Source organism: Equus przewalskii, chromosome 6, assembly GCF_037783145.1.
Source record: "Equus przewalskii isolate Varuska chromosome 6, EquPr2, whole genome shotgun sequence".
NCBI lineage: Eukaryota > Metazoa > Chordata > Mammalia > Perissodactyla > Equidae > Equus > Equus przewalskii.
The window spans coordinates 2,956,006-2,978,961 of NC_091836.1; the positions used below are offsets into that span (position 1 = coordinate 2,956,006).

The 22,956-nt window shown below is 60.6% G+C and overlaps 2 protein-coding genes across 2 annotated transcripts; one reads left to right on the forward strand and one right to left on the reverse strand.

The window, feature by feature from the left end:
* Positions 1–4,531: 4,531 nt before the first annotated feature.
* Positions 4,532–13,161, forward strand: CREB3L3 (cAMP responsive element binding protein 3 like 3). The gene is made up of 10 exons (XM_070622594.1): positions 4,532–4,914; positions 5,168–5,296; positions 5,660–5,957; positions 6,755–6,867; positions 7,816–7,953; positions 8,501–8,607; positions 10,653–10,721; positions 11,847–11,931; positions 12,129–12,225; positions 12,431–13,161. Exons 2-10 carry the CDS (start codon positions 5,168–5,170, stop codon positions 12,742–12,744), a joined length of 1,350 nt encoding a protein of 449 aa, XP_070478695.1. The 5' UTR covers positions 4,532–4,914; the 3' UTR covers positions 12,745–13,161.
* Positions 13,162–13,826: 665 nt separating this feature from the next.
* Positions 13,827–22,140, reverse strand: SIRT6 (sirtuin 6). Its single transcript, XM_070622652.1, has 8 exons — positions 22,005–22,140; positions 20,072–20,199; positions 18,706–18,888; positions 16,979–17,038; positions 15,727–15,822; positions 15,554–15,634; positions 14,794–14,917; positions 13,827–14,698 (listed from the first exon to the last, which is right to left on the reverse strand). Exons 1-8 carry the CDS (start codon positions 22,068–22,070, stop codon positions 14,357–14,359), a joined length of 1,080 nt encoding a protein of 359 aa, XP_070478753.1. The 5' UTR covers positions 22,071–22,140; the 3' UTR covers positions 13,827–14,356.
* Positions 22,141–22,956: the final 816 nt, after the last annotated feature.

Below are 22,956 nucleotides of genomic sequence, written 5' to 3' on the forward strand. Positions count from 1 at the left end.
GAATTTGAGCAGAGATACAAGGTCAAAGGAGTGAACCACAAGGGGAAGTACGGAAGGGGGTTCTAGAAAGAGAGGACAGCAAGTGCAAAGGCCCTGAGGCAGGACAATGACTGGTGTATGTGAGGCCAGCATGGAGGGAGGGAGAGGGAAAGCCGTGGGAGGGGTCGGTAAGGGGGAGGGCGCAGCCCCTGTAGGGCCTTCTGAGTCGAGATAAGGAAAGTAGACTGTACAGGGGGGGAGGGCAGAGCTGTCACGACTTGAGGACGGATTGTAATAATCACACGCAAAACCATTGGAACATCCTTGGGGACCCGCTGCACCCCGAGTAGGTGTCCAGGGAGATAAGACCTGTCCTCCAGGGACTCAGTCTAGTCGCGAAAGGACGGGACAGAGAGGCGGGACCAACTGGCAAACGCTTAAGGAGAGGAGGTTAAATGCGCGTCTCTATGGTCCACATTCAAGTGTGAAGTTTGGATGGGAGAGAGCTCCCGGGGCGGAATTCACCAGGGGAGGTAAACAGTTAGCCCCCCGCCTTGTTTTCAGGGCGAGGATCAGAAACTCGGCTCAAAAATTTTAAACCAAAAAGGGGATTCCTTGGCTCCCATTGTTGCCATGTGTCTGAAGCCAAAGGGTGGACTGCAGGCATGGCTGGATCCAGGACCTCAGACCCAGTTGTCTGGGACTGGCCACTCTCTGTCGGCTCTGCCGTGTTCTGGGCGGGCTCAGGCGGCTTATTCTGTGACGGGGTCACGAAGGCCAGCAGCCCAAACCTACGCTCCTTGTAGCTTGGCCTCCCCAGCAGGCCTGCTGTGTAGACGTGGAAAGAGGAGCCTTGGAGTGAAGGCCTCCCCCGGGTCCCACAGGACACCTGGAGGGAGGAAGGGTAGACTTGACACACACGTCCCTGTGGCTCCAAACCCTGAGTTCTTCTCACCACCTCCCACAGACCCGGCTCCAGGCAGCAGAGGAAATGGGGAGCATTTTCCCGATTTTAAGAGTTCTCAAATTTGATTTTTTTTTCAGCCTTTTCTGACTTTTAACTCCACTTGTTTGAGCTGGAATCTGGAAGAGTTTGCAATCTCCACTCCGCAAAGAGTCAGGAAGCGGTTCCCACGTGCCCTGAACTAGATGCTGGAATTTATAGATACGAGACTTGTGTGTTTAGGTACGTGACGTTGAATATCATAATTTCATGGCGTTTCAGAGCCTGGTGGCTTTTGGACATCTCACCACTTGAGGATGTCTGAAAGCCACAGAGGGAAGGATTTGTTCTGGGCAAAAAGTTAACTAGATTTGGCCTACGATCCTCCAGACTCCATGAGAAAATGTAAAGGTTCCCAAGAAAAGTAATATATTCACCCAACGTCAGTCATTCACACTTTAGCTAGATCTAGTTATAGCTAAGTCACACCCGAGAGGGGTGATTTTTGCCCTGAGAAAAAAGCTAAGAACTTATCTCTGAGTTACAATGCCTTCAAGCCCTGTGAGAAAATGGAAATGCTCCCTGGAAAAGGAATACATGTGCCTGATATCAGTCATTCACCTTTAACTAGAACTAGTTATGCCTAACATCTGATTGGGGTGGGTTTCGCACTGGGCAAAAACCTAAGAGCTGATCTGGACTTGAGCTACAATTCCTCCAAACCCCATTGGAAAATGTGACTGGTTCCCAAGAAAAGGACTATGTGGGCCTCATATCAGTCATTCACACTTTAGTTAGAATTCGTTCAAAGTGCTTTGAGCACGTTTCCCCTTGTATGATCAGAAACCACCTGAGTTAACTTTAGGGTTGGAAAGGAAGGGGGGGTCAGTGAGAAAAGTATGGCTGTAGAGGAACAGCTTCCTGGAAGACTCAGCTGGCCGTCGTTGATATTTTTGTGTTCACAACAGAATAAAGCAATATTGGTGAAAGAGAGGCGTCACCTTATTGAAGGAATGGTACAGCGCAGGCAACTAGTCCCAGGGGGAAATGCTGGGCTTTGGGGACACAGATGAATCAGTTTACTCTGTAGGGGAGACAGCTCCTAAATGCCAACTCCAATACAAGGGAAACCTGTATTAAAAACTGGGGAAATGGGGCCGGCCCGGTGGTGTAGCGGTTAAGATTGCGTGCTCCACTTCAGCGGCCTGGGATTTGCGGGTTTGGATCCCTGGCGCAGACCTACACACTGTTCATCAAGCCATGCTGTGGCAGGCGTCCCACATACAAAATAGGGCAAGATGGGCACAGATGTTAGCTCAGGGCCAATCTTCCTCAGGGAAAAAATAAAAAAATAAATAAATAAATGAACAAAACCAAAACCAAATAAACTGGGGAAACTATGGAGAAGGTCTGATCCACATTTGATTGGTAATATTTTATTTCTTTTTTAAAAAGTGAGATTGTCTTTCTTTCTTTGGAGTGTGTGCAACAGGCACGTGGCTCAAAATCCCACAAGCACAAAGGACGCTGCAGCTGAAAACTTTCTTCCTCCTCTTGCCCAGCCCCACAGCTCCCAGCCCCGAGGGCCACCACTGTCCCAGATTGGGAAATGCCACAAACTCCGTCCCCTCCAAGAGGGTTACAGACCTTCATAAAGGCTCTGATAAGGTCTGCAAAGCAGCTTATTAACACAGAGCCCCTCAACCTCTCTGCCCGCGGCGTCCTTTGGCGCCGGGTTTCACACTTCGCCACGCCTGTGGGCTCTGCTGCGGGAATTTGACTTCCGATTGAGACTCAGCGCGGCTTCGAAGGCCGTGGTCACGCTCAGGAAAGGAGGCGACACGTGGTCAAGCGCCTCTCGAAGTTGGCCCGTCCCTCCAACGCTCATGCTTTTCCCACCTGTTCGGAAACCGCTCCCCCGGGGCCTGCGGAAGCCTCTTCGAGTCCGCAATGATCAAAAAGGCTTTTTTGACCCCAACATCCCGGGGAGGGGCCCGTGGAGTCCTGCTCCCCACGAAGGTGTGAAAAGTGAGTCACGTGGGTTTCGACCAGCGGAGGGGGAGGGATTCTGTCCTGAGAGCCGGAAACGGGGGGCTGGGGGGGGGCAGAGAAAAGTCCAGAAGCCGAGCTTCCCCGCCCCCCAGGCCGAGAGGCTGAGTAAATATCCTGACCGGGGGCCGCAGGCCGGGCCAAGCCAAACAAACCGCTTAAAAGACCACGCGGAGCGGTCAGAGAGGAAACGAGCAGGACACCGGCGTCCAGGCGACAGTCACAGCGGTGCAGGTGCCCCCGACGCACAGCGACACGGGGCCGGGTCATCTCTGGGGGCGTCCTGGGCGCTGTAGGGGGGCTGAGCAGCATCCCCGGCCCCACCCACTCGATGCCAGGAGCCCCCCCAGTGTGACGGCCACAGAGGTCCCCAGACTTGGCCCCGCGTCCCCTGGAAGAGCTAACGCTGGAATGTGAGTTACTGTCAGACGGAAGAAGCACATAGTAGGAACTCATTAAATATTTGTTGAGTGAATAATCGAGGACCGGTCGCTGAGAAACGTACGTCAGGAGGTGAATTTTGGGAGAGCAAAGAGTGTGTTCTAGTTCCCGCTGGAAACCTAGCCTCCAGCACCGCGCCCGGCACGGCCCGCTTAGTCACCCGTTCACTAGGCTCCCAATGGCTTCTGCCATATTTAGTATGAACCAAACTCCTTGCCACAGCCCCCCAGGCCCCACACGACCTGCCCCGTCCCCTCCCCGCCCTCCCTCCTCCCTCTGTCCCCTCCTCCCTCTGCTCCAGCCACACAGCCTCCTCGCTCTTCCTCCCTCATCAGGCCCATCCTGCCCCAGGGCCTTTGCACAGGCCGTTTACTTCCCCTGGAACGCCCAGCTCTACCCATGGCTGGCTCTTTCTCACCCTTCAGGACTTAAACTTAAACGTCACCTTATAAAAAGGGGCTTTGCCAGCCCTCAGCTGCCCTTTACCACAGGGACATTTCGTTTCTTGGCGGCACGTACTCATTTCTCCATTGACTGGTCCGTTTATGCATTTATGGTCTGGCTTTTCCACGGCTTTATCCCTCGTGCTTGAAACAGCGCTCGGCACACAGAGGGGCCCAACGAGTCAGAGAGGATGGAAGGTCCCCTGTGCGCCAGACCCTTTCCTGGGCCCCGGGGACCCAGCAGAGAACCGAAGGGACTCCATTCCGGCCCCTCCCGCGCTCCCATCCCGGTGGAGAGGGGAGAAATAAACGAGTGAACAAACAAATGAGAACATCGCAAATAGCGAGGGCTTCAGCGGAAACACGGATTCGATAAGGCGGGGCGGGGGGGGGGGGGCGGGTGGCTGAGTAACAAATACCGAACAGTCACGAACGAGTGAAGACGGTGACAGTGGGGATGGAGGAGAGGGGAGCTCCAGGTAGAGGGAACGGCAAGTGCAAAGGCCCTGTGGTAGAACAAGTTTGACTCGTTAAGTATTTGATGAATAAATGAATGATAGAAGGTTCTAGAAGGAACTGGTTGTTCTGGGTGGAGGGTTCAGGGTGGACAGGAGGTCGCCAGCTGTGATGAGAGGAGGGGAGGGAGCTCCCGGCTTCGGCAACAGTCCCCGGGGCTGGGCCTCCCGGTCTTGTTCTGTCCTGGGAGGGGACAGGACCTGGCCCGGGGGCCCGACGTCCGGGAAGCGGGAGCACAAACAGGCTCGGAAAGTAGGGGAGAGGTCAGCACAGAGCCCGCAGCCCAGACTTCGGCCTTTGGTCCCCGGCCCCGCGACGCGGAGATAACGGTCTGCCCTCCCTCCCGCCACCTGCTGCCACCGGGTCCCCGCCCCGCCCGTCTGCGCCCGCCCGCCAATCAGCCCCCGGGGGCGGGCTGGGACCTCCCGGGGACTTCGCGGCATCTCCGGGGGTGGCCGCAGACACCAGAGCGGCCGGCAGCCCCGAGGAGGGTGGCCCAGACACAGCCGCCACCTCGCGCATGGGGATTTAGCGGCTGGAAAGGTGAGCGCGGCCCGGGGCCCCCGGGGGGACGGGCGTCTGTGACAGGAGACTGTCCCCGACCCCCAGAGGGGCCGCCTTCGTCCCCCCTCTGGGTCCTCCCCCAACGTCACGCGTCTGAATAAAGACCTCAGCTCTTAGGGGGCTGAGCGGGGCGCGAGCTCGGGCCGGAGGGACCGCGGGGCAGCGGGGTGCAGACGGGACGGGGGCCGAGGGGGGCTGTGCGACCCCCACGCCTGTCCCCTCGCCGCCCCAGATGGCTTCCTCCGCGTGTCCCCTGGGCCCCATCGACAGCCTGGAGCTGCTGGACCTCCTGTTCGACCGACAGGACGGCGTCCTGAGACACGTCGAGCTGGGCAAGGACTGGGGCCCCAGCCAGGACCAGGTGGGGACCCCGCTCGGCCCCGGGATGGCATTGCACCTCTCAGCTACCCCAAGGGGCAGAGAGCTCTGGCCTCTTCTCACAGGTGATGAGACCGAGGCCAAGAGAGCGGCGGTGACTTGTCTGGGGCCACACAGCAGTTTGGTGTTGGGTCCAAACCCAAACACGGCTGGGTGCTGTTCCCACGCTTGCTACGTGATTGCGTTCAAGCCCCAGCAACCCCTGGGGAGGAAGGAGCGTTAGTTTCTCCCATCTTGCAGAAAGACAAGGGGAGCCCAGAGAGGGTCAGTGGCTTGCCCAGGGTCACACAGCAATCCGCAGCAAAGCATAGACCCAATTCCCACCCCTCCCTCGGGGTCCCAGCAGGTCCTGCCGGGCCTGGACTCTGAGGATTTCCTCAGCTCCATCTTGGGCTCTGGAGACTCGGTGGCTGGCTCCCCGCTCTGGTCTCCCGCGGCCAGCGACAGCAGCAACTCCGAAGACCCGCCCTCCGACGCCCAGGACACCCCTCCCCGTGGTGGGACGGCCGCCACCCCCGCGGGCTGCCCGATGGCGGAGCCTGGCCCGGGGCCCTGGCCCTCCTACCGCCCCAGCCCGCCCTGGCCCGCCCGGCCCCCGGGGGCAGCGACCCAAGTGCTCGAGGCCTCGGTGGCCATTGACCTGGGTGAGTCCCGCGTGGTCGCCCTCTGCCCTCGCCGCATCCCCGGCGCCATCCCCGTGGCCCGCCCTCCGCGCCTCTGGCCGCCCTGGGCCCATTTGCCAGATGGCGGAACTGAGGCCCCGTGAGGTTACGGGACGGGTCAGAGCCACAGAGCTGGCTGGGGCCCCAGGCGTCACACTGGCCACCTCGTCCCTGTGCCTCCCGTGCCCGGCTCACGGTCGATGCTCCGCGTGACGTCACGGGATCCCAGGCCCTGGGAGACACCGCCAGTGGGGCATCCTTTGTCCTTCGAGTCTTGCAACAGCCTGGGAGCTTTTATTAGTCCCATTGCGGAATTAACGAAACTCAGGTTCAGAGAGGTTTAGTGACTTACCCAAGGTCACACAGCTCCGCCCAGTCGGGATTAGAACCGAGGGCTAGCTGGCTCCCAAGTCTGTGTGGCCTACAGCGTGTCAGGCGCCAGGGGGGAGGGAAGTGGCGGCGCAGAGTCAGACCTGTCCATGGCCGAGGGCGAGATAAGACCTGGCCGGCCTGTAACCCTGGGTGGTAACGGCTGCTCCCTCCTGGGTTGGCGGTGGGGCCCGAGACCGCGTCCCGAGGCATCTGGGTTCCCACCTTCCAGCAGAGGGGAGACTGAGGCACGGGCCAGGGCTCTTCCCGTCTCCAGGCCTCGGGCCCCCCAGCTGTCCCAGCACCTTGGGGGCAATCCCGGGAGCCTTGCTGGAGGCGGCAGCAGGAGCGGGCAGCTCGGGGCCCCCGCCTGACACCCGCGCTGTCTCTGTCGCCTCTGTCCTGCTCAGAGATGTGGAGCCCGGGCCCCCGCCGTGCGGAGCGGGCCGAGCCGGCCGCCGCGCCCCCCGGCTGCAACCTCACGGTCAAGGACCTTCTCCTCGCGGGCAGCGGTGCGGACGCGGTGAGTGGCCCCCCCACCTTGCGGGGCCTCAGGACCGGGCGGGACGGTGGGGTTCGGGGCCCCGACACTCCCATTTCTGAGTCTGGAGGACTGAGTCCCAGGCGGGCGCTGGCGTTGACCCCGGGTTGCAGCCAGGGCAAGTTGGCGGGTTCGGGTCCCGAGGTCACCATCTCCTGGGCTGTTTTAAGGAAAAAACAGCTGCAAGTTCAAAGCCAAGCGCCCCCCGGAGGCCGGACGCTCCCGAATGCTTTAAACGTATCGTCATCTCATTCACAGCAACCCCGGAGGCTGGGGCTCTGAGCATCTTAATTTTACATAAGAGGAAATGGGCCCAGAGAGGTTCAGTCATTTGCCATAAGTCACACAGCTTTGCTGACTCCATCCCTGGGCCGGCCTTTCGGGCCTGTTGTGCCCACTGCACGCTGACCGAGGGCCGTCTACCTTGCCCAGGTGCTGTGGACGGGGACTGGGGACACAAGACAGCCTTGCAGGAGGGAAGGGTTCCACTGTTCCTTCCTGAGATTCCTTATGTTTTTTTTTAAGTTTACCATAAAAGTGGCGCACCACTTGTCACAGTTTTTGCCCCTTTATTTTTTGACCTCGACGGTTTGTTGTGGCGATCGCTCCGCACCATGATATGGAGAGACCGTGGTTTTTCACTGCTGCGTAGTACTCCACGGGACAGCCGAGTTGTGCCTTATTTAACTTGTCCTCGATTTGTTGGGTGTTCCCATGGCTCCAAGTCCTTTGCTGTTTCAGACAGCGCTGCAAGGGACGTTCAGGGTCCAGAACAGTGCCTGGCATGTAGTAGCTGGTCAATGCACAGCTGTCAAGTGACTATTCGTTAAACGAATGACAAAGCCGTCCCTTTGCGCACGCGGGAGGGTGTCTGCAGGACGCGTCCCTGGACGTGGAATTGCTGTGTCAGTTTCCCTGGTTTTCCCACAGACACAGCACCACCTGGCAGCCCCCCACCTACTGCGACCCGGGACCGGGCACTGCCAGGAGCTGGTGCTGACAGAGGACGAGAAGAAGCTGCTGGCCAAGGAGGGCATCATGCTGCCCACCCAGCTTCCCCTCACCAAGGTGGGTCGGCGGGACCCCTGACTCCAGTCTCTGCCCGTTCCTGCAGGCACCCGCCCGTGAGTCGCCCCTTTAGGGCTCCCACACTAGAATATTAGGACGTGGCTGTCACCAGGGCCAGGAAAATCGTCCTCGAAGCCAGCTTAACAGGGGCTCTCCAGTTTGCCGCACTCCCCACCCAGCCCTAATGCCATACCTGAGTTTGCCAATTGGATTGGAAGACCTACTCTGGATGTGGGCCGGCCCCAGGACAGGTGTTGTTCCCAGAGACGGCCAGAAAGGCAGGACAGTGGCACCAGCGCACAGAGTCTGGTGGCCTGTTACGAACTGGGTTCAGGAGCTGGGAAGAGTATCCGGACCCAGGATGCTCCTAGAGACCCTGCAAGAGTTTAGGGGCAGGAAAGCCCGTCTTCAGGTCCTCGAGAGTCTGTCCCCAGGTCCCCGGGGCTGGGGCAGCTCACGTGGGAAGAGAATGGGGCGAGTTGTGGGGTCCGGACAGCACAGCGGGCCCCCCGTCCTGACCCGGCCTCCTCCCCGTGTCGCTTGGCAGTACGAGGAGCGAGTGCTGAAAAAAATCCGGCGGAAAATCCGGAACAAACAGTCGGCCCAAGAAAGCCGGAAGAAGAAGAAGGAGTATATCGATGGTCTGGAAACTCGGTGAGCCCTGGGGGGGGGGGGGCCCGGATGCCACACTCGGGGGGAAACTGAGGCCAGAGAGGGGGGACGCGATGTGGCTAACGTCACCGTGTTTAGGGATTGACAAAATGAGGGTTGTTTTCCCCTCCCTGGGAGAGACCGTTTTCCACGTGAATTGCAAGGATGGAAAGATGCCCGGAGGCGGCTCAGGGCGAGGGGTTCGGGGTCCCTTTATCCCCCAGAAGATGTGGAGCCCAGAAAGGAGACGGTATCGCCATCTTGTTCTGGCTCTTTGCATGAAGACGGGCCCCTTACGTCTCTTGCCTGAGCATCGCTGGTCCTCAGGCCTGTCGGGGACGAAAAGAACAAGAGAGGCTCGTTCTTGTCAGAACTTCCTCATCCTAAAAACTGTGCCTCAATTTCCCCCAATCGCCGCTCTCTTAACCCATTCAGGCTACTGAAGAGACAGGCTCTTTCTTCTTGAGTCGAAATGAAAGCTCGCTTTCTAAACCGAGAGCGACTTCATGGCATGTGACAGACCCACTTGGGTGTCCTATTTCTTCCCGGGTCAGTTTTGGGGAACTTTGTCAATTTTTTCCGGGAACTCGGCCATTTCCAATGTAGGGACATGAAAGGGGTCATTGTTCGCTCCCGTTATTTTTTAAGCTCTGTGCTCTCTATACCTACACTTTTCTAATGACTCACGTCGCATATTTGTGCTTTCTCTTTCTCCCCTATTTTCTTGACCCATCTTGCCAAAGGTTTGTCTATTTTATTGTTCTTTTCAGAGAATGAGTTTCTGGCTCTTCCTCCTACCCAATTGTATTTTTGTTTTCTAGTTCTTTCATTTCTACTGTTAGCTTTCCTTGATGTTTTATTTTGGAGGGAGCTGATTCTGTTAGTTTTTTTTTTTTTTTTTTTGGCTAATTTTGAAACATGTGTGTTCAGCTCACTGAGCTGCGCTGTATTCAAGCTATTCATTTTCCTCTGAGGACGGCTTTAGCTGCATCTCACACATTTTTTATTTGTAGCGTTGTCATTACCATGTGGTGCCTAGGTCTTCCCTCATTTACACTGTGGGCTTTTCCTTATCCCATGAGTTACTTAGAAGGAGGGTCTTGGGCCGGCTCGGTGGCACAGCGGTTAAGTGCACACGTTCAGCTTCAGCGGCCTGGGGTTCACCGGTTCGGATCCCGGGTGTGGACATGGCACCACTTGTCAAGCCATGCTGTGGTAGGCGTCCCAAGTATAAAGTAGAGGAAGATGGGCACGGATGTTAGCTTAGGGCCAATCTTCTTCAGCAAAAAGAGGAGGATTGGTGGTAGATGTTAGCTCAGGGCTAATCTTCCTCAAAAGAAAAAAAAAAAATAGAAGGAGGGTCTTTCCTCGGGAGAGTTTATTCTCTTCCCTGGTTGCGAGAGGAGGACCAATGTATCCTCATGCTGTGATCTGAGCATTTCATCTCCACATCCGAGTGGTCGGGGCCAAGCCCACATTCACAGACAGATGCAGATGGGAAAGATGGGGTCCCTAGCCTGGATCCCAGAACCCTAAATGGAGGGATCACCATTGTCTTGCTCCTCAAATGCGCCCGGCAAAGCAGCCCTAGTCAACTTCGCCTCATGTCCTTCTCCCAACCACTCGGGGAACCAGGTCCTTGTAACCCCGCTTTACAGATGCACTGAGGTCAGAGAGCAGAGTGGCTCAAGGTCACGGGGAGGGAAGGATTGTAACTCGGGGGTCCTTGGACTCCCGGTCACCCTGCTCTTCCATCTCCTGGAAGCATCGCTGCCTGAGCTTGGCGTTCCATTCCCCACCCTGGGGGCTCGGACTGGAATGAAGCCCCCCGCCCCCCACGCCAAGGCGGAGACGGGACCACAGAGCCAGGCAGACCCGGGTTCCAATCCTGGCCCCGTCACAGACTTGCCAGGGTGACTTTGGATGAGTGACTGCCCCTCTCTGACCTTGGGTTCCCCTTCTGTGAAGTGGGGCCTCACAGGGAGACGTCCGTTGGGCCCGCTGGTGACAGTCACATTCTGAATGTCACTGTGACGCTGTCCCTGCAGGATGTCAGCCTGCACAGCCCAGAACCAGGAGCTTCAGAGGAAGGTCTTTCATCTCGAGAAGCAGAACCTGTGAGTCTTGGTCCAGCCGGGGCAGAGGACTGGGGGGAGCCAGCTTCTAGGCTCTCCTGCAGGAGAGGTGGAGAATGGCAGGAGCAGGGGACAGCCTCTGTGATGGCAGAACAGAGCAGGGGGTAAAGGCTTCACCTAGGCAGAGGGCAGGCTGCATAGAAGAGGGGTTTTAGATTTGGGGCCTTGATGGATGTATAGGAGTTCACTAGGGGGAAGTTGCTCCCGGTGGCGGAAACCGAATATGAACGGCCAGAGGCTAGGAGCACAGTGTGTTGAAGAACTGATTCCATCTAAAGGGCACATCCATTTAGTCAATATTTATTTAGCATGAGCTCTGCGCTAGGCAGAGTTCTGGGCACTGGGACCACAACAGTGAGCAAAAGAGACACAGTCCCTCCACTCAGAGAACTCACACTCTGGTGGTTGACATACTCAAGACGGAGAAAAATATATAAAAGATCATTCAAATAGTGACAGCCACTGGGAATGAAAGTGAAGAAGGGTGGAGCCATACTCTGGGATGGAGGGGCTATTTTAGGGAGATTAGATAAAGTGACATTTGTTATGGGACTTGATGGATGAGAAAGAACCAGCTACAAAAAGACCTGAGGGAACAGGTCCTTGGTACAGAGGGCACAGCCTGTGCAAAGGCCCTGGGGCGGGAATGCTTGTGTGTCAGAGGAACAGCGAGGAGGCCGTGTGGCTGCAGCAGAGGGAGGAGGGGGAGGGAGGGAGGAGGGAGGGCAGGGAGGGGATGGGGCATGTCGTGCGGGGCCTGGGGGGGCCGCGGGGAGGACTTGGCTTCTCCCCTGAGGGAGGGGCAGCCCTGGGAGGGTGGGGAGAAGCCGACTCACATTTGGAAAGTGCCCTCTAGCTACTGCGTGGAGTGTGAACCCTAGGGGGGCAGGAGAGGCCTGGGGGGGGGGGGACCAGAGAGGCCCAGGTGAGCAATAGTGGTGGCCCGGGTGGAGGAAGAGGGGTGACCGAGAGGTGGGTGGGACGGTCAGTGGGGATATTGCGGCAAAGAGGGAGAGTCTGGGCTTTTAAGAGCAGCGGGGCCTTGAGAGACGGACAGAACTCAGACCGAGGCCCCGGGGGCTCAGCGAGGCCGCTGTCTCCACGAAGGTCGCTCCTGGAGCAGCTGAGGAAACTCCAGGCCATCGTGGTCCAGTCCACCAGCAAGTCGGCCCAGACGGGCACCTGCATAGCGGTGAGCGCCGGCCCCCGGGATAAAGGGGTCCTCGGCCCTGGCGGAGGGGAGGGGAGGGGAGCGCGCATAGACGCGTGGCCCCGGGGGCCCCGCCCAAGCACCATGCAGCCTTCCCGGCTTCAGTTTCCTGCCTGTGAGAGGAGCGTGCTCACGGGCGCAGGGGAGGGATGGGGTGACCCCGCCCCCGTCTCCGCCAGGTCCTGCTGTTCTCCTTCGCGCTCATCATCCTCCCCTCCATCAGCCCTTTCGCCTCCAACAACGCCGAGAGCCCCGGAGACTTCGCACCCGTGCGAGGTAGGCGGGCTGGGGTCGCTCCGCCCTCAAGTGCCCTTCGGATTGAACCGTGCGCACAACCCCTTTGGCTCCCCAAGTCCTCCCCACCCCATCCTGGGAGGGGGAGGGAGTCCCCTTGCTGCTGTCCCCCGAGGCTGGGGGCGAAGGAAGGGAGGGACGCCAGCTCCCACCCCAACCTTTGTGACTCCCCCCCACTCTCGCTCAGTTTTCTCCAGAACTTTGCACAACGACGCCGCCTCCCGCGTGGCCCCCGACGCCACACCAGGCTCCGGGGCTCCAGGACCCTGGCCCGAGGCTGGCGCGCCCCAGGAAGGGTCTCCGGGCCGCCCAGGGTCAGACTGGGAATCGCGCCACGTGCTGGCTCTGGATAACTCGACGGAGAAGCTGGACAACCTGACCCTGGCCTCGGGCAACTCTTCAGAGGAGCTGCGTCGGGCCACCCTGCTGGACTGGGCCTCGCCCGAGCCGGCGCTCAGCCCGGGGCGCGTGGGGCTGGAGGCCGCCGGGGAGGAGCTGTGAGCCCCACCTGGACGTGCCACCAGGCCCCTCGGCTCCGGGGCACCGCAGTGGACGGCGACAGGCATGGCGAGCGGAGGTGAGGCTGAGCCCCCCGCGGAGACGCCAAGATGGAGATGCACCAACTCATGGGGCCACGAGGCCTCAGAAACACGCGCACACAGACCCGGGCGCGGAAGGGAACAGGCAGACGCGTACAGACTGACGCACAGACCCAGACAGACAGACACACGCGCATGATGCCCGTGCCCGGGCCTCCTCCCCGCCTCCTCGCACACAAGGAGGAGGAAGCGGCCGGGACGGCAGGGACCTTGGCCCCGGAGCGCGGGCTGAGCTCTGAACTCCGGATGGCCGTGGCCACAGCCACCCCTCCCCTCTTTCTGGGGCCGCCGAGACCCCTAATAAAGTATTTGGACAGAACAAGGCTGGCGCGGAGGCGGGGTGGGGTGGAGGGTGAATGAGAGTCTGGGGCTCTCCGGTCCCCAGCAGGAGGGGCTGGGCCGGCCTGGGATGGGGCAGGGAGGTGGCGGGGGGCCTCCGGACCCCCCAGGCTGGAGAGCGGCCGGCGCCAGGCCAGTCACGCCTTCAGCACCCTGGAGAGCGGCGGCGGGCGGAGCGCGGGGCGCGCCGGGAGCGCGAGGTCCTGGGGGCTCCGGGGTCCCCACGAGGCCCTTCAGGAGCATCCGCGGAGGGGGTGGGGCAGCTGCCTTCCTTGGGGGCTGGGCTGCCCACCCTGCTGGGTTTCCGGATGAGGAGACTGAGGCGTCGGAAGTGAGGGGTCCCGCCCAAGCTCCCGGCTGCGCCTGCCCCCAGCTCCTAACGCGTGACCCCGCCCTGCCCGCTCAGCGCAGGTGCCCGGGGGCCGCAGTCGCCACCAAAAGCGCTGGACAAATATTTAAAAATCATGCAAATAAGTACATCATTATAAACTGAGGGCTCAAGGAATGCCAGCGGCCGGTGTTGCCCACCCCCCCTTCGCCCCCAGGCCTGGATTGTACAGAAGCCCAGGGGCGAGGGGACCACGCACTCCTGCCCCGGGGGCTAGGATCTGGCGCAAGGTTGCAGCCGCTACACACAGACTCAGATGCGAGAAGTTCTGCTTTTATTGCATTGAAGGCTTTTCTGGAAGTCTGGAGGGAGCCAGACGGACCCACCTCTTTCTCCCTCCAGCCCCAAAGGCAGTGCCAGCCTCTCTGGTCTGTCCCACGGTTCAGTTTGGCTCTGAAATGGGGGCTGTGCCTCCCTTCCCTGCTGGAGGGACTCTGAAGGCGGTTTTGGGGAGCAGGGGCTGGGGGGTCTGAGGGCCCCGGGGGCGGAGAGTTAATTCTGGTCAGGCTGGAAACCAGGCAGGGCCTGGCCACACCTCCCGGGACATCCTGAGTCAGGGGCCGGGGCGTCAGTTCCAAGGTCGGGTCCAGGGTAGGAATGTTCCTTCCCGGGTCCCCACCAGAGGCCCCTGGAGCTAAAAGGAAGGGCCCCGGGGCCAAATGGAGCCCAGCTCTCAGGGCCCTGAGGTCTCCCCTCCGAGGACAGAGACAGGTGACAAAGTGAGACGGGTACGAAAAAACGAATCCACGGTTCCTACAAAAAGCCCCACCCTCCCCGGGCCCCCTGGTCAGCTGGGCACCGCCTCGGCCTTCACCCTTTTGTGGGGCGTGCTGGGGGCGGGGCTGTCCGGCCGCTCCCTTTTGGGGCTGGCGGGCCCGGAGCCGTTGTGGTGGGCGGGGGGCTCGGCCGTGCGCTCCCGCTTGGGGCTGGCGGGCCCGGAGCCGTTGGGCTGGGCGGGGGGCTCGTCCTTGGGCCGGAGCTGGGGGGCGGGCGGCCGGGGCAGGGGCGGCAGCGCCCTCTCCAGCACGCGGGGGCCTTCCCAGGCCGGGATCTCCAGGCCCAGGTGCTTCATGAGCCGCGTCATGACCTCGTCTACGTAGCCGTGGATGCGCAGGTCGGCGTGGCGGTCCTGCGGGGGGCGAGGACGGGGACGAGTCGGCGAGGCCGAGGGCTCCTGGGGGCCCGGGGCCGAGGGGGATGTCGGGGGCGCGCTGGGGCACCTACGTGCTTGGTGGGCTGCAGGTTGACGATGACCAGCCGGCCCCCGCGGCGCTTGGTGGCGAGCGGCAGGTTCCCGCTCGGCCGGATTTGCAGGGAGGTGCCCAGCGTGATGGACAGGTCGGCGTGCCTGGGACGGGAGGCGGGGCTGGTCTGAGCCCCTCCCCCAGGGCCTCGCAGCCCTCCCCTCTCCCCCCCCCCCCCACCGAGGCTGGGGAGGGGCCTCCAACAACCCTCCCCGCCCCCAACACGCCAGCCCTGGGAGGCCAGCTCACCCCGCACCCATCTCTGCTCTCAAGGCCCGTCCACACCAGCTTCGTGTCGCCCTGAATCCCGCCCCTGCATGAGCCGCGTCCCCACCCCGTTGGCAGAAGCCGAGTTGTTGATGTGGGCGGGACCTTTGACCCTTGGACTCCTGGATTCCAATCCCAGCTCGGTCACTTCCGGGCTGGGTAGCACTCGACAGAGGGGTCACCTTGCAAAAGCCTCAGTTTCCTGGGCTGTAAAATGGGCCAGGGCAGCACCCAGCTCGGGCCGTGGGGAGGATGGTGCGTGTGAGGCCCCCCCGCCCAGGGCCCGGTGTGCGAGGGCTCAGTACACAGGAGCTGCTGTTATTACGGGCAAGTGAGGCCCAGAGAGGGCCGCCTCCTCCAGGAAGCCTCCTCTGACTCCCCCTCTGAGCTGGCATCCCCTGCCCTGGGCTGGCGCTGGCTGTTTCCGCCCAGGTCCCCGCCCGCCCCACCCTGGGCTCATCCGGGGCTCAGACCTGCTGGCCTCGTCGGCGAGAGTGAGGTCCCTGTCAGGCAGAGCATCTTCCCAGTCGAGGATGGTGTCTCTCAGCTCCCCTCTGCAGTGGTGAGGGCAAGGGGTGGTCAGCATGCAGACTGGCCCCCTACCCCCCACCCCCCAGGGGCCAGGGCAGGGGGAGGGGTCGCTCACCTGCAGGCCCGCAGCCCCCTGGCCTTGACCATGGTGCACAGCCGGCCCGTGGCCTTGAGGCCCATGCTGCCCACGACGGTGTCCCGGACGTACTGCCTGTGTCGGGGAGGAGGGGGGCCGGGTCAGCTGGTCACCTGGTCCCGGGGGTGCCTGCCCTGCGGCCCCGCCTGGGTGGCTCTTGTTCTTGTGGGGGAGCCGTTCTCCCAGGGCAGTGGGGGCCACAGGACCAGGACCTAAACACAGGAGACATCGAACAAACCCAGACGGCCTGGCAGCGGCGCGGAAAACAGGGAAAGGTCAGAGCCGCTCCAGATCCAGGAGACTAAAGCGTCGTGACAATGACATGCACAGCGTGACCCTGGACCAGGAAAGAAACAGCGACAGCGGGAGCCCTGGGGCAACTGGGGACTGAATCATCGTGTGACGTCGTTTCTACATTTCCCAATGTGAACAACTGCCTGGTGGTGGGGGGAAGACAAATGTCTTGAGGGTTTTGGGGCAAAGGATGCGGTAGTCCGTCCCTGAACTGCACAGCAGATACCCATCACACGGAGAGGGAGGGGACACAAATTGTGGCAAAATGGTAATATCGGTGATTCTAGGGCAGGGCCAGCAAACCATGGCCCCTTGGACCAAACCCGGCCCTCTACTTTGTTTCTGTAAATAAAGTTTTATTGACACCCGGCCACGCCCACTCCTTTGTGTGCTGTCTACGGCGACCCTGCCCACTAGGCAGCGCCTAGGGTCACCACCCAGACCGCCTGGCCCCCAAGGCTGAAGATATTTTGCATCTGGCGCTTTATAGAAAAAGTCTGTTGATTCTGCTCTAGGTGAAGATGAGTTCAGCACCGGGTTCTTGCGAATTTTCCCTAGGTTTGAAATTTTCCAAAATAAACGTGGCCCAAAAAGTTTCTTTGAAAAGTGGGGGCCCCACCTGTGTTCTGGTCTCAGCGACTGCACCTGCGGGGGAACGGGGAGACCATCCATGTCTGTCATTTCAGGTTTCCCTGTTTGCGGTGTTGGTGACAGTGGCCACAGGAACTGAATGCAGCTTCCCAGGAGGACAATGTGGCCCCTGGTCCCGCCCTGGGAGGGTGCCCCCCCCGCCATCCTGCCCTGCCTCCTGGGTCTCTGGGAACATCGGAGTCAACTCATCAGGCCCTTTTGCAGGGTCCAAGCTGAGAAGTGACAGAAAAGGGGGCTGGCGCCTGGGTCAACCCCACCCTGCACCCCCCCCTCACGTGGCACTCACGTCTTACACTTGACACATTCTTCTACAAACATGTTCCCGTGCAGCTCTGCCAGCTTGTCCCTGTGGGAGAAGAAGGAAGAGGCTTCAGGCCCGGCGCCAAGCCCTCCTCCTCCAGGAAGCCTTCCCTGGCCCCTCAACCACAGGATCAATGGGCTCCCTCCTTCCGGTTCCTCCAGCTTCTGACTCCACCATCAGCGTGCTGTGCAACCCTGCGCAGGTGGCCCAGCCTCTCTGAGCCAGAAGAATCATTAACTCCTGCGGCTCACCCCGCCTTCGCACGTGAGCAGCCCATTCTGTTCACAAAACCCAGCCTCGAGCGTTTCAGAACCTCCCCAAGTGGCCAGGTCCAAAGGACAGGAATTCGAATTCCCAGTTTACAAAGGAAGAAACTGAGGTGACGGGTGGCCCGGGAGCCTGGACTTTGCAAGCTGAGGAGCGTGGGCTCAACTCCCAGCTCCGTCGCTTCCCAGCTGTGTGACCTTGGGCAGGTCACTCAACCTCTCTGGGCCTCAGTCTCCATTTGAGGCAATGGGACAAGCGTTCAACTCTTGGGGGGTCTAGGGGAACGATGATCAGGCCTGGAGGGCTCTGTGTCACCTCTTTCATGTCACAGCCTCCCTGACCTCTCTGTTAAAAGCCACAGCTCCCTGCCCCACCCCCTGCTGTCTTTATCTCCCTGGCGATGGTCACCGCCGGACATAGGACTGAATTTGCTTATTTTTCTTGTTTTCTGCCTGTTTCCTCGAGACTGGGAGTGAAGGCCCAGGAGTCCCGGGCTCCCTCTCCGTCTGGGGCGCTCTGTGTCCCCCGTCTAGGACCCTGCGGTGTGCACCAGGCGCTGAGCCAACAGTTGTTGGGTGCATCCCATTTGCTCCCGTCTGCGCCCAGTCAGTGCCGGCGGATTGGCGTGTGCCCCCCAGTGCACACACACACTGGTGGCCCTGCGAGCGCCTGGGCGGTGGGTGCTGGGGGTGGCCCGCGGGCAGCAAGGCTGAGCCGTCCCCACACCCGCCCCTCCACCTCTGGGAGGAGACGGAGCCACCCTGTCCTCCAGCTGTGCAGAGAAACGGACTCCCCGGGGCCGCCCCACGTTCCTAGAAAAAGCCCTCACCCCCGCACCCCCCCTCCCCGGCCACTGAAATGCATTCACTGTTTGCTTTCATTTCTAGAAACATCTACACGGGCCAGAAAGGCTAGGTCCGCAGCCAGCTGTCTGGTTCGTTACTCTGGACCGGAAGACGAGATGCCCGGGCTCACGGCCCTGCCGGGGCCCCAGGGTCACCCCAGCCGGGGAGGCTGGAGGTAGTTTCTCAGGCATTTGTGTGTCGAAATGGATGAAGGCCCGGAACCTGGTGGCATCTCTGGGTCCTAAGAGCTACTTGACGCGGGGACCAATTTTATTTCCATGCCCACGGCCTGGACGGAGGACGCAGGCCCGTTTCCACAGAGCAGGGGACGCTGCGCTGCTCTCCTTTATAAGCAGAGAGGAACCCCCACTTCTCTGGAAGGCCCCTGGGACCAGGAAGAGGGCATGCCAACTCTCGGGATGTCCCCAGGCGGCACTGATGAGGACAGCTCTGCTTTACGACGTCCTACTAAGCGGCAAGCCTTGTTCCCGGCTGCCTGGCTGAATCGCCACATAGGCCTCGGGGGGGGGGGGTGTCACTGAGCCCCATCGGGCAGATGAGGAACCCGGGGCTCGGAGAGGGGCCGGAGCTGGCTGTCACCTGGGGAAGCCGGAGCGCACGTGGAGCCCGTCCACGTTCTGGCTGACCAGGAAGCGCAGGAGGCCCACGCGCTCCAGCTGCACCAGCGCCATGTGCGTCTGAGTGGGCCGGGCCATCTCGAAGGTCGTGTCGAACCTGGGGGCCAGGCCCCGCTCCTCCATTGTCCAGACGCCATGGGGACCCCTGAAGGCGGCAGGTGGGGAGAGACGGAGAGAGAGAGGGAGGGAGGAGGGGAACAGGGAGGGAGGGAGGACATGGCACATGAGAGCAAAAATTAGTTATTTAATGTGACCGTCACTTACTGCTGCTGCACTGAGCCTAGCCTTGTGCTGGGTGATGCTGGGGTCCTAGTGGACCCAAGCCCTGCTCTCGATCTTATGGGGGGAAACACAGGCAGACACAGCCCCTCCAGCCTGTGGGGCTGGGGCCCCATGGAGGTGGTGAAGGCCTGTGTGGGGAGGGTGGGAAGGCCCCCTGGACGAGGCTGAGCTGTCTCTTGAATTGTGAGGGGGAAGGGCGGGGCAGTTCAGACAGAACGGGCGAGCAGAAGCCTGGTGGGCTGGCAACAGCCTGGGAGTTTCGGCCAGTGCAAGTGGTCTGGGGTCTGCAGTGGGAGCAGCAGGGGCTGAGGGTGGAAAGAGGACTGAGGGCGGGGTCAGGAAGGGCTTGATTTCCAGCCCCAAGTGCCGCGTGGCAATGGGGAGCCATGGCAGGTTATGGAAGGGGGGTGGAATTCACACCTTGGAATTCTAACATTCCTCCAAGAATGAGGAATCGGTTCTCCTGCTGTGCGAGTCTGGGGTGGGGGCCGAGGGGCCTCGAAGAGAGTACAAATGCAACAGGCCTGCATTATGGGGCAGCGTTGCAAACTCAGCCCCTACAGGGGCCACCCGGGGGCCGGCAGTTTGAGACCCCTGCTTTTATCCAGTCTCACGCCCTCATTTACAGGTGAGGAAACTGAGATCTAGACGGTTAAGCCACTTGCTGGACCCCCAGGTCTGACGGGAAAATATTTGCAAGTGAGTGTGGACTCATCGTCCCTGATGTCAGTTTTCCCCGTCTAGGCAGCCACGCACAGCGAGCCTAGAAAACTACATTTCCCAGCATCCCTTGCAACTAGGTGTGGTCAGATGACCAAGTTCTAGCCAATGGGGTATGTGTTGGATGTTGGGTGTGACTTAAAGGGACATGTCTGAAAGCGAGGGGTCTTTCCCATCCCCACCGCCCCAGGGTGCAGGCGGATTATTCAGGACTCAGCCATGGGGAGGCAGCAGGAGGGCTTCCAATGGCTGGTGTCTGGGGCTCACAGGGAAGCCTTTGGCAGTGTGGCGGGCCCTGCCTCGACTTCCCCTCCAGGCCCACAGACCTGAAGTCAGGGATGCCCGAGGCGGTGCTGATGCCTGCGCCCGTGTGGAACACCACGTTGGAGGACTGCCAGACCAGCTGTGCCAGCTCCCACACCTTCCGCTCCAACTCGTCTGGGGGGTCAAAGATCTGTCGTCGGTGGGAGAGCAGAAGGGAGGGGTCAAAACGTGTCCCAGCGGCAGGACCACTAGCCACAGGCTGAGCCACCCCTGCCTTGCCCAGGGGGAGGAGAATGGATCGGAAAGGGCAGCTTGTCCTTGTGTCTCTCCTCTGCCCGCAGCCCTCCAGGGCTCCTCCCCTCCCGTGGGGAGAAGCCCACATCCTCCCGGCGGACCTCCAGACCCTGCATGACCTGCCCTGTCCCCTCCCTGCCCTCCCTCCTCCCTCTCTCCCCCTCATTACCTCTCCTCCAGCCACACGGGCCTCCTCACTGTTCCTCCAACATGCCAGGCCCGGGCCTGCCCCAGGGCCTTTGCACAGGCTGTGCCCTCTGCCCAGGACACTCTTTCCCCTCAGATACACACTTAACTCCCTCCCTCGCCTCCTTTAGGTCTTTGCTCAAAAGTCATCTCATTTGCACACCCACGTTCATAGCAGCATTATTCACAACAGGTAAAATGTGGAAGCAAACCAAGGGTCCATCGACAGAAGATGGATAAACACAGTGTCTGTCCACACCCTGGAATATTACGCAGCCATGAAAAAGGAGATCCTGACACCTGCTCCCGCGTGGAGGGACCTGGAGGACGTGATGCTCAGTGACGTGAGCCAGACACAGAAGGACACACACTGTGTGGTCCACTCACAGGAGGTCCCCAGAGGAGCCACAGCCACAGAGACAGGAAGTGGATGGGGGGCCAGGGGCTGGGGGAGGGGTGGAAGTCAGTGTTTCATGGGGATAGAGCTGCAGTTTGGGGAGATGGAAAGTTCTGGAGACGGATGGAGGGGATGGTGGCACAACCTTGTGAATGTGCTTCATGCTGCTGAGCTGTGCCCTTAAAAATGGTTAGAATGGTAAATTTGATGTTACGTGTATTTTACCACAATAAAAAAAATTGCGGAAAAAAAGAGCTCGATGATGCCCCCCGGAACCAACTGGTTTCAGTGCAGCCCCCCCGCCCATCACTCCCCGCTTTACTCCCTTGCACCCCAGCGTCTGACTTCTGATATGTCCTTGCTCCGTGTCTGGCTCCCGGCTAGACGGACGGGTTTTGTCTGTCTAGCTCTCTTCTGTGCCCCCAGGGCCTGGAAAATGCCCTGCGCACAGTAGGCGCTCAATATGTGCTTGTGGAATAAATCGAATAGCGAGCAGGACAGAAGAGTGGGGCTTCAGAAGGGCGTCACCCCCTCCGAGAGCTCGGTAATTGTCTGACTCAGGGTGAAGGGAGCGGCCTGTATGGGACGGGGCCACCCTCCTCCCAGCTACAGAAGGGAAGGGAGACCCAGGAGGCAAGTGACCTCCCGAGGTCTCAGTGTGCGCAGGGGACCTGCTCTGGGGTGGCTGGAGGGGTCTGACTTACACCCGTCCAGCTCCCTCCCCAGCTCACGCCCTTGCCCATCACGCTCAGGACAGTGTCACCTCCCCAGCATGGCATCTGACACCCCACTGGCCTAGTCTGTTCTCCAAGGTGTGTGTGTTCATTCCCACCGCCCCGCCTGTGCCCTCCGCCCGGAGCTCCGTCCCCGGCTTCCCCATCAGAACTTCAGGACTTCCCCGACGCGCGTCCTCCCCTCGGTCCCCAGGGCCCTGAGCTGGGCGTGTGCGCGTCCCCGGGCGCGCAGGGGGCGTCACTTCCCGCCCCCTCCCCACTGGGAAGTCCCTCCCATTGTCTAGCCTCAGTGCCTCCTGATACTCCCACAATGCCCCGCTGCCGCCCGGCCCCGCCCAGCCCGCCGCGCTGGGGGCAGCCTTCGGGACCCCCAGCCGCGCTCACCTCGGGAAGGCCGCACTTGCCCTTGTCCGCGTACGGCGACAACCCCGCCGCGTAATTCACCGACATCCTCGTCGCCCCGACGGGAACAATAAAGTTTCTCTTGTTGAGGCCGCTTCCGCCGGAAATGGGGCTGGAGGGGCGGGAAAGGGGAGGAGCCGCATTCCCGACCTACGTGCCTGGCCGCTCCTCCCATGGCGCATGCGCCCCTGCCCTGACGCCGCAGGCGCCATCTTTACTGCTGGCAAAGAAGCCCCGGTGCCCGGCAGGCGCTGGCGGAGGGCGGGGAGCCGGGGCGGCCGCCCACATGAGCTCTCCCGTCGCTTCTAAATCGGGGGGCTCGACCATCGGCGGCCCCAGGCCCCTTCTTCACAAATGTGTAACCTGAGGCCCCAGGACTCTGCTTCCAGTCCAAGTTTCCTCCCTCTGCACATTTCAGAAGTTGATAAAGTTACAAATGGAGGGTACCTGTCCGTAGGGGGTGGAATTTGGGGCCTCACTAAGGAGGGTCTTGAACGCCGCTCTAAATCATCGGGACGTTATCCGGGTGGATGGCAATGTCCACTCAGCAGGACAGGTCCGGACTGCGACGTGAGGCTAGAGAAACTAGCCGCTGAAGGTCACGGTGGCTGGTGGCCTTGAGGACTCATTTAAGAACCTCGTGTTGAGCATCTACTGTGTGCTGGGGGGACACTGGAGAACAAAGGTGTCCCTTTGTGGCTAGAGGTGGACCTAAACAGGTGACCGGGCAGTGATGACTCAGTGCGATCCGGCTGCACTGAGGCAGCTCGGAGGGGGCACCTGACCCAGCCTGGGGGCATCCAGGAAGGCTTCCTGGAGGAGGGGGTGTCGCAGCAAAGATCTGAAGAGTGAGTAGGCATGAGATGAGGAGAATGTGCCCGTTGGGGGTGACATGGGGTACAGAGAGAGTGCTCCTGGTGGAGCAAACAGCAGG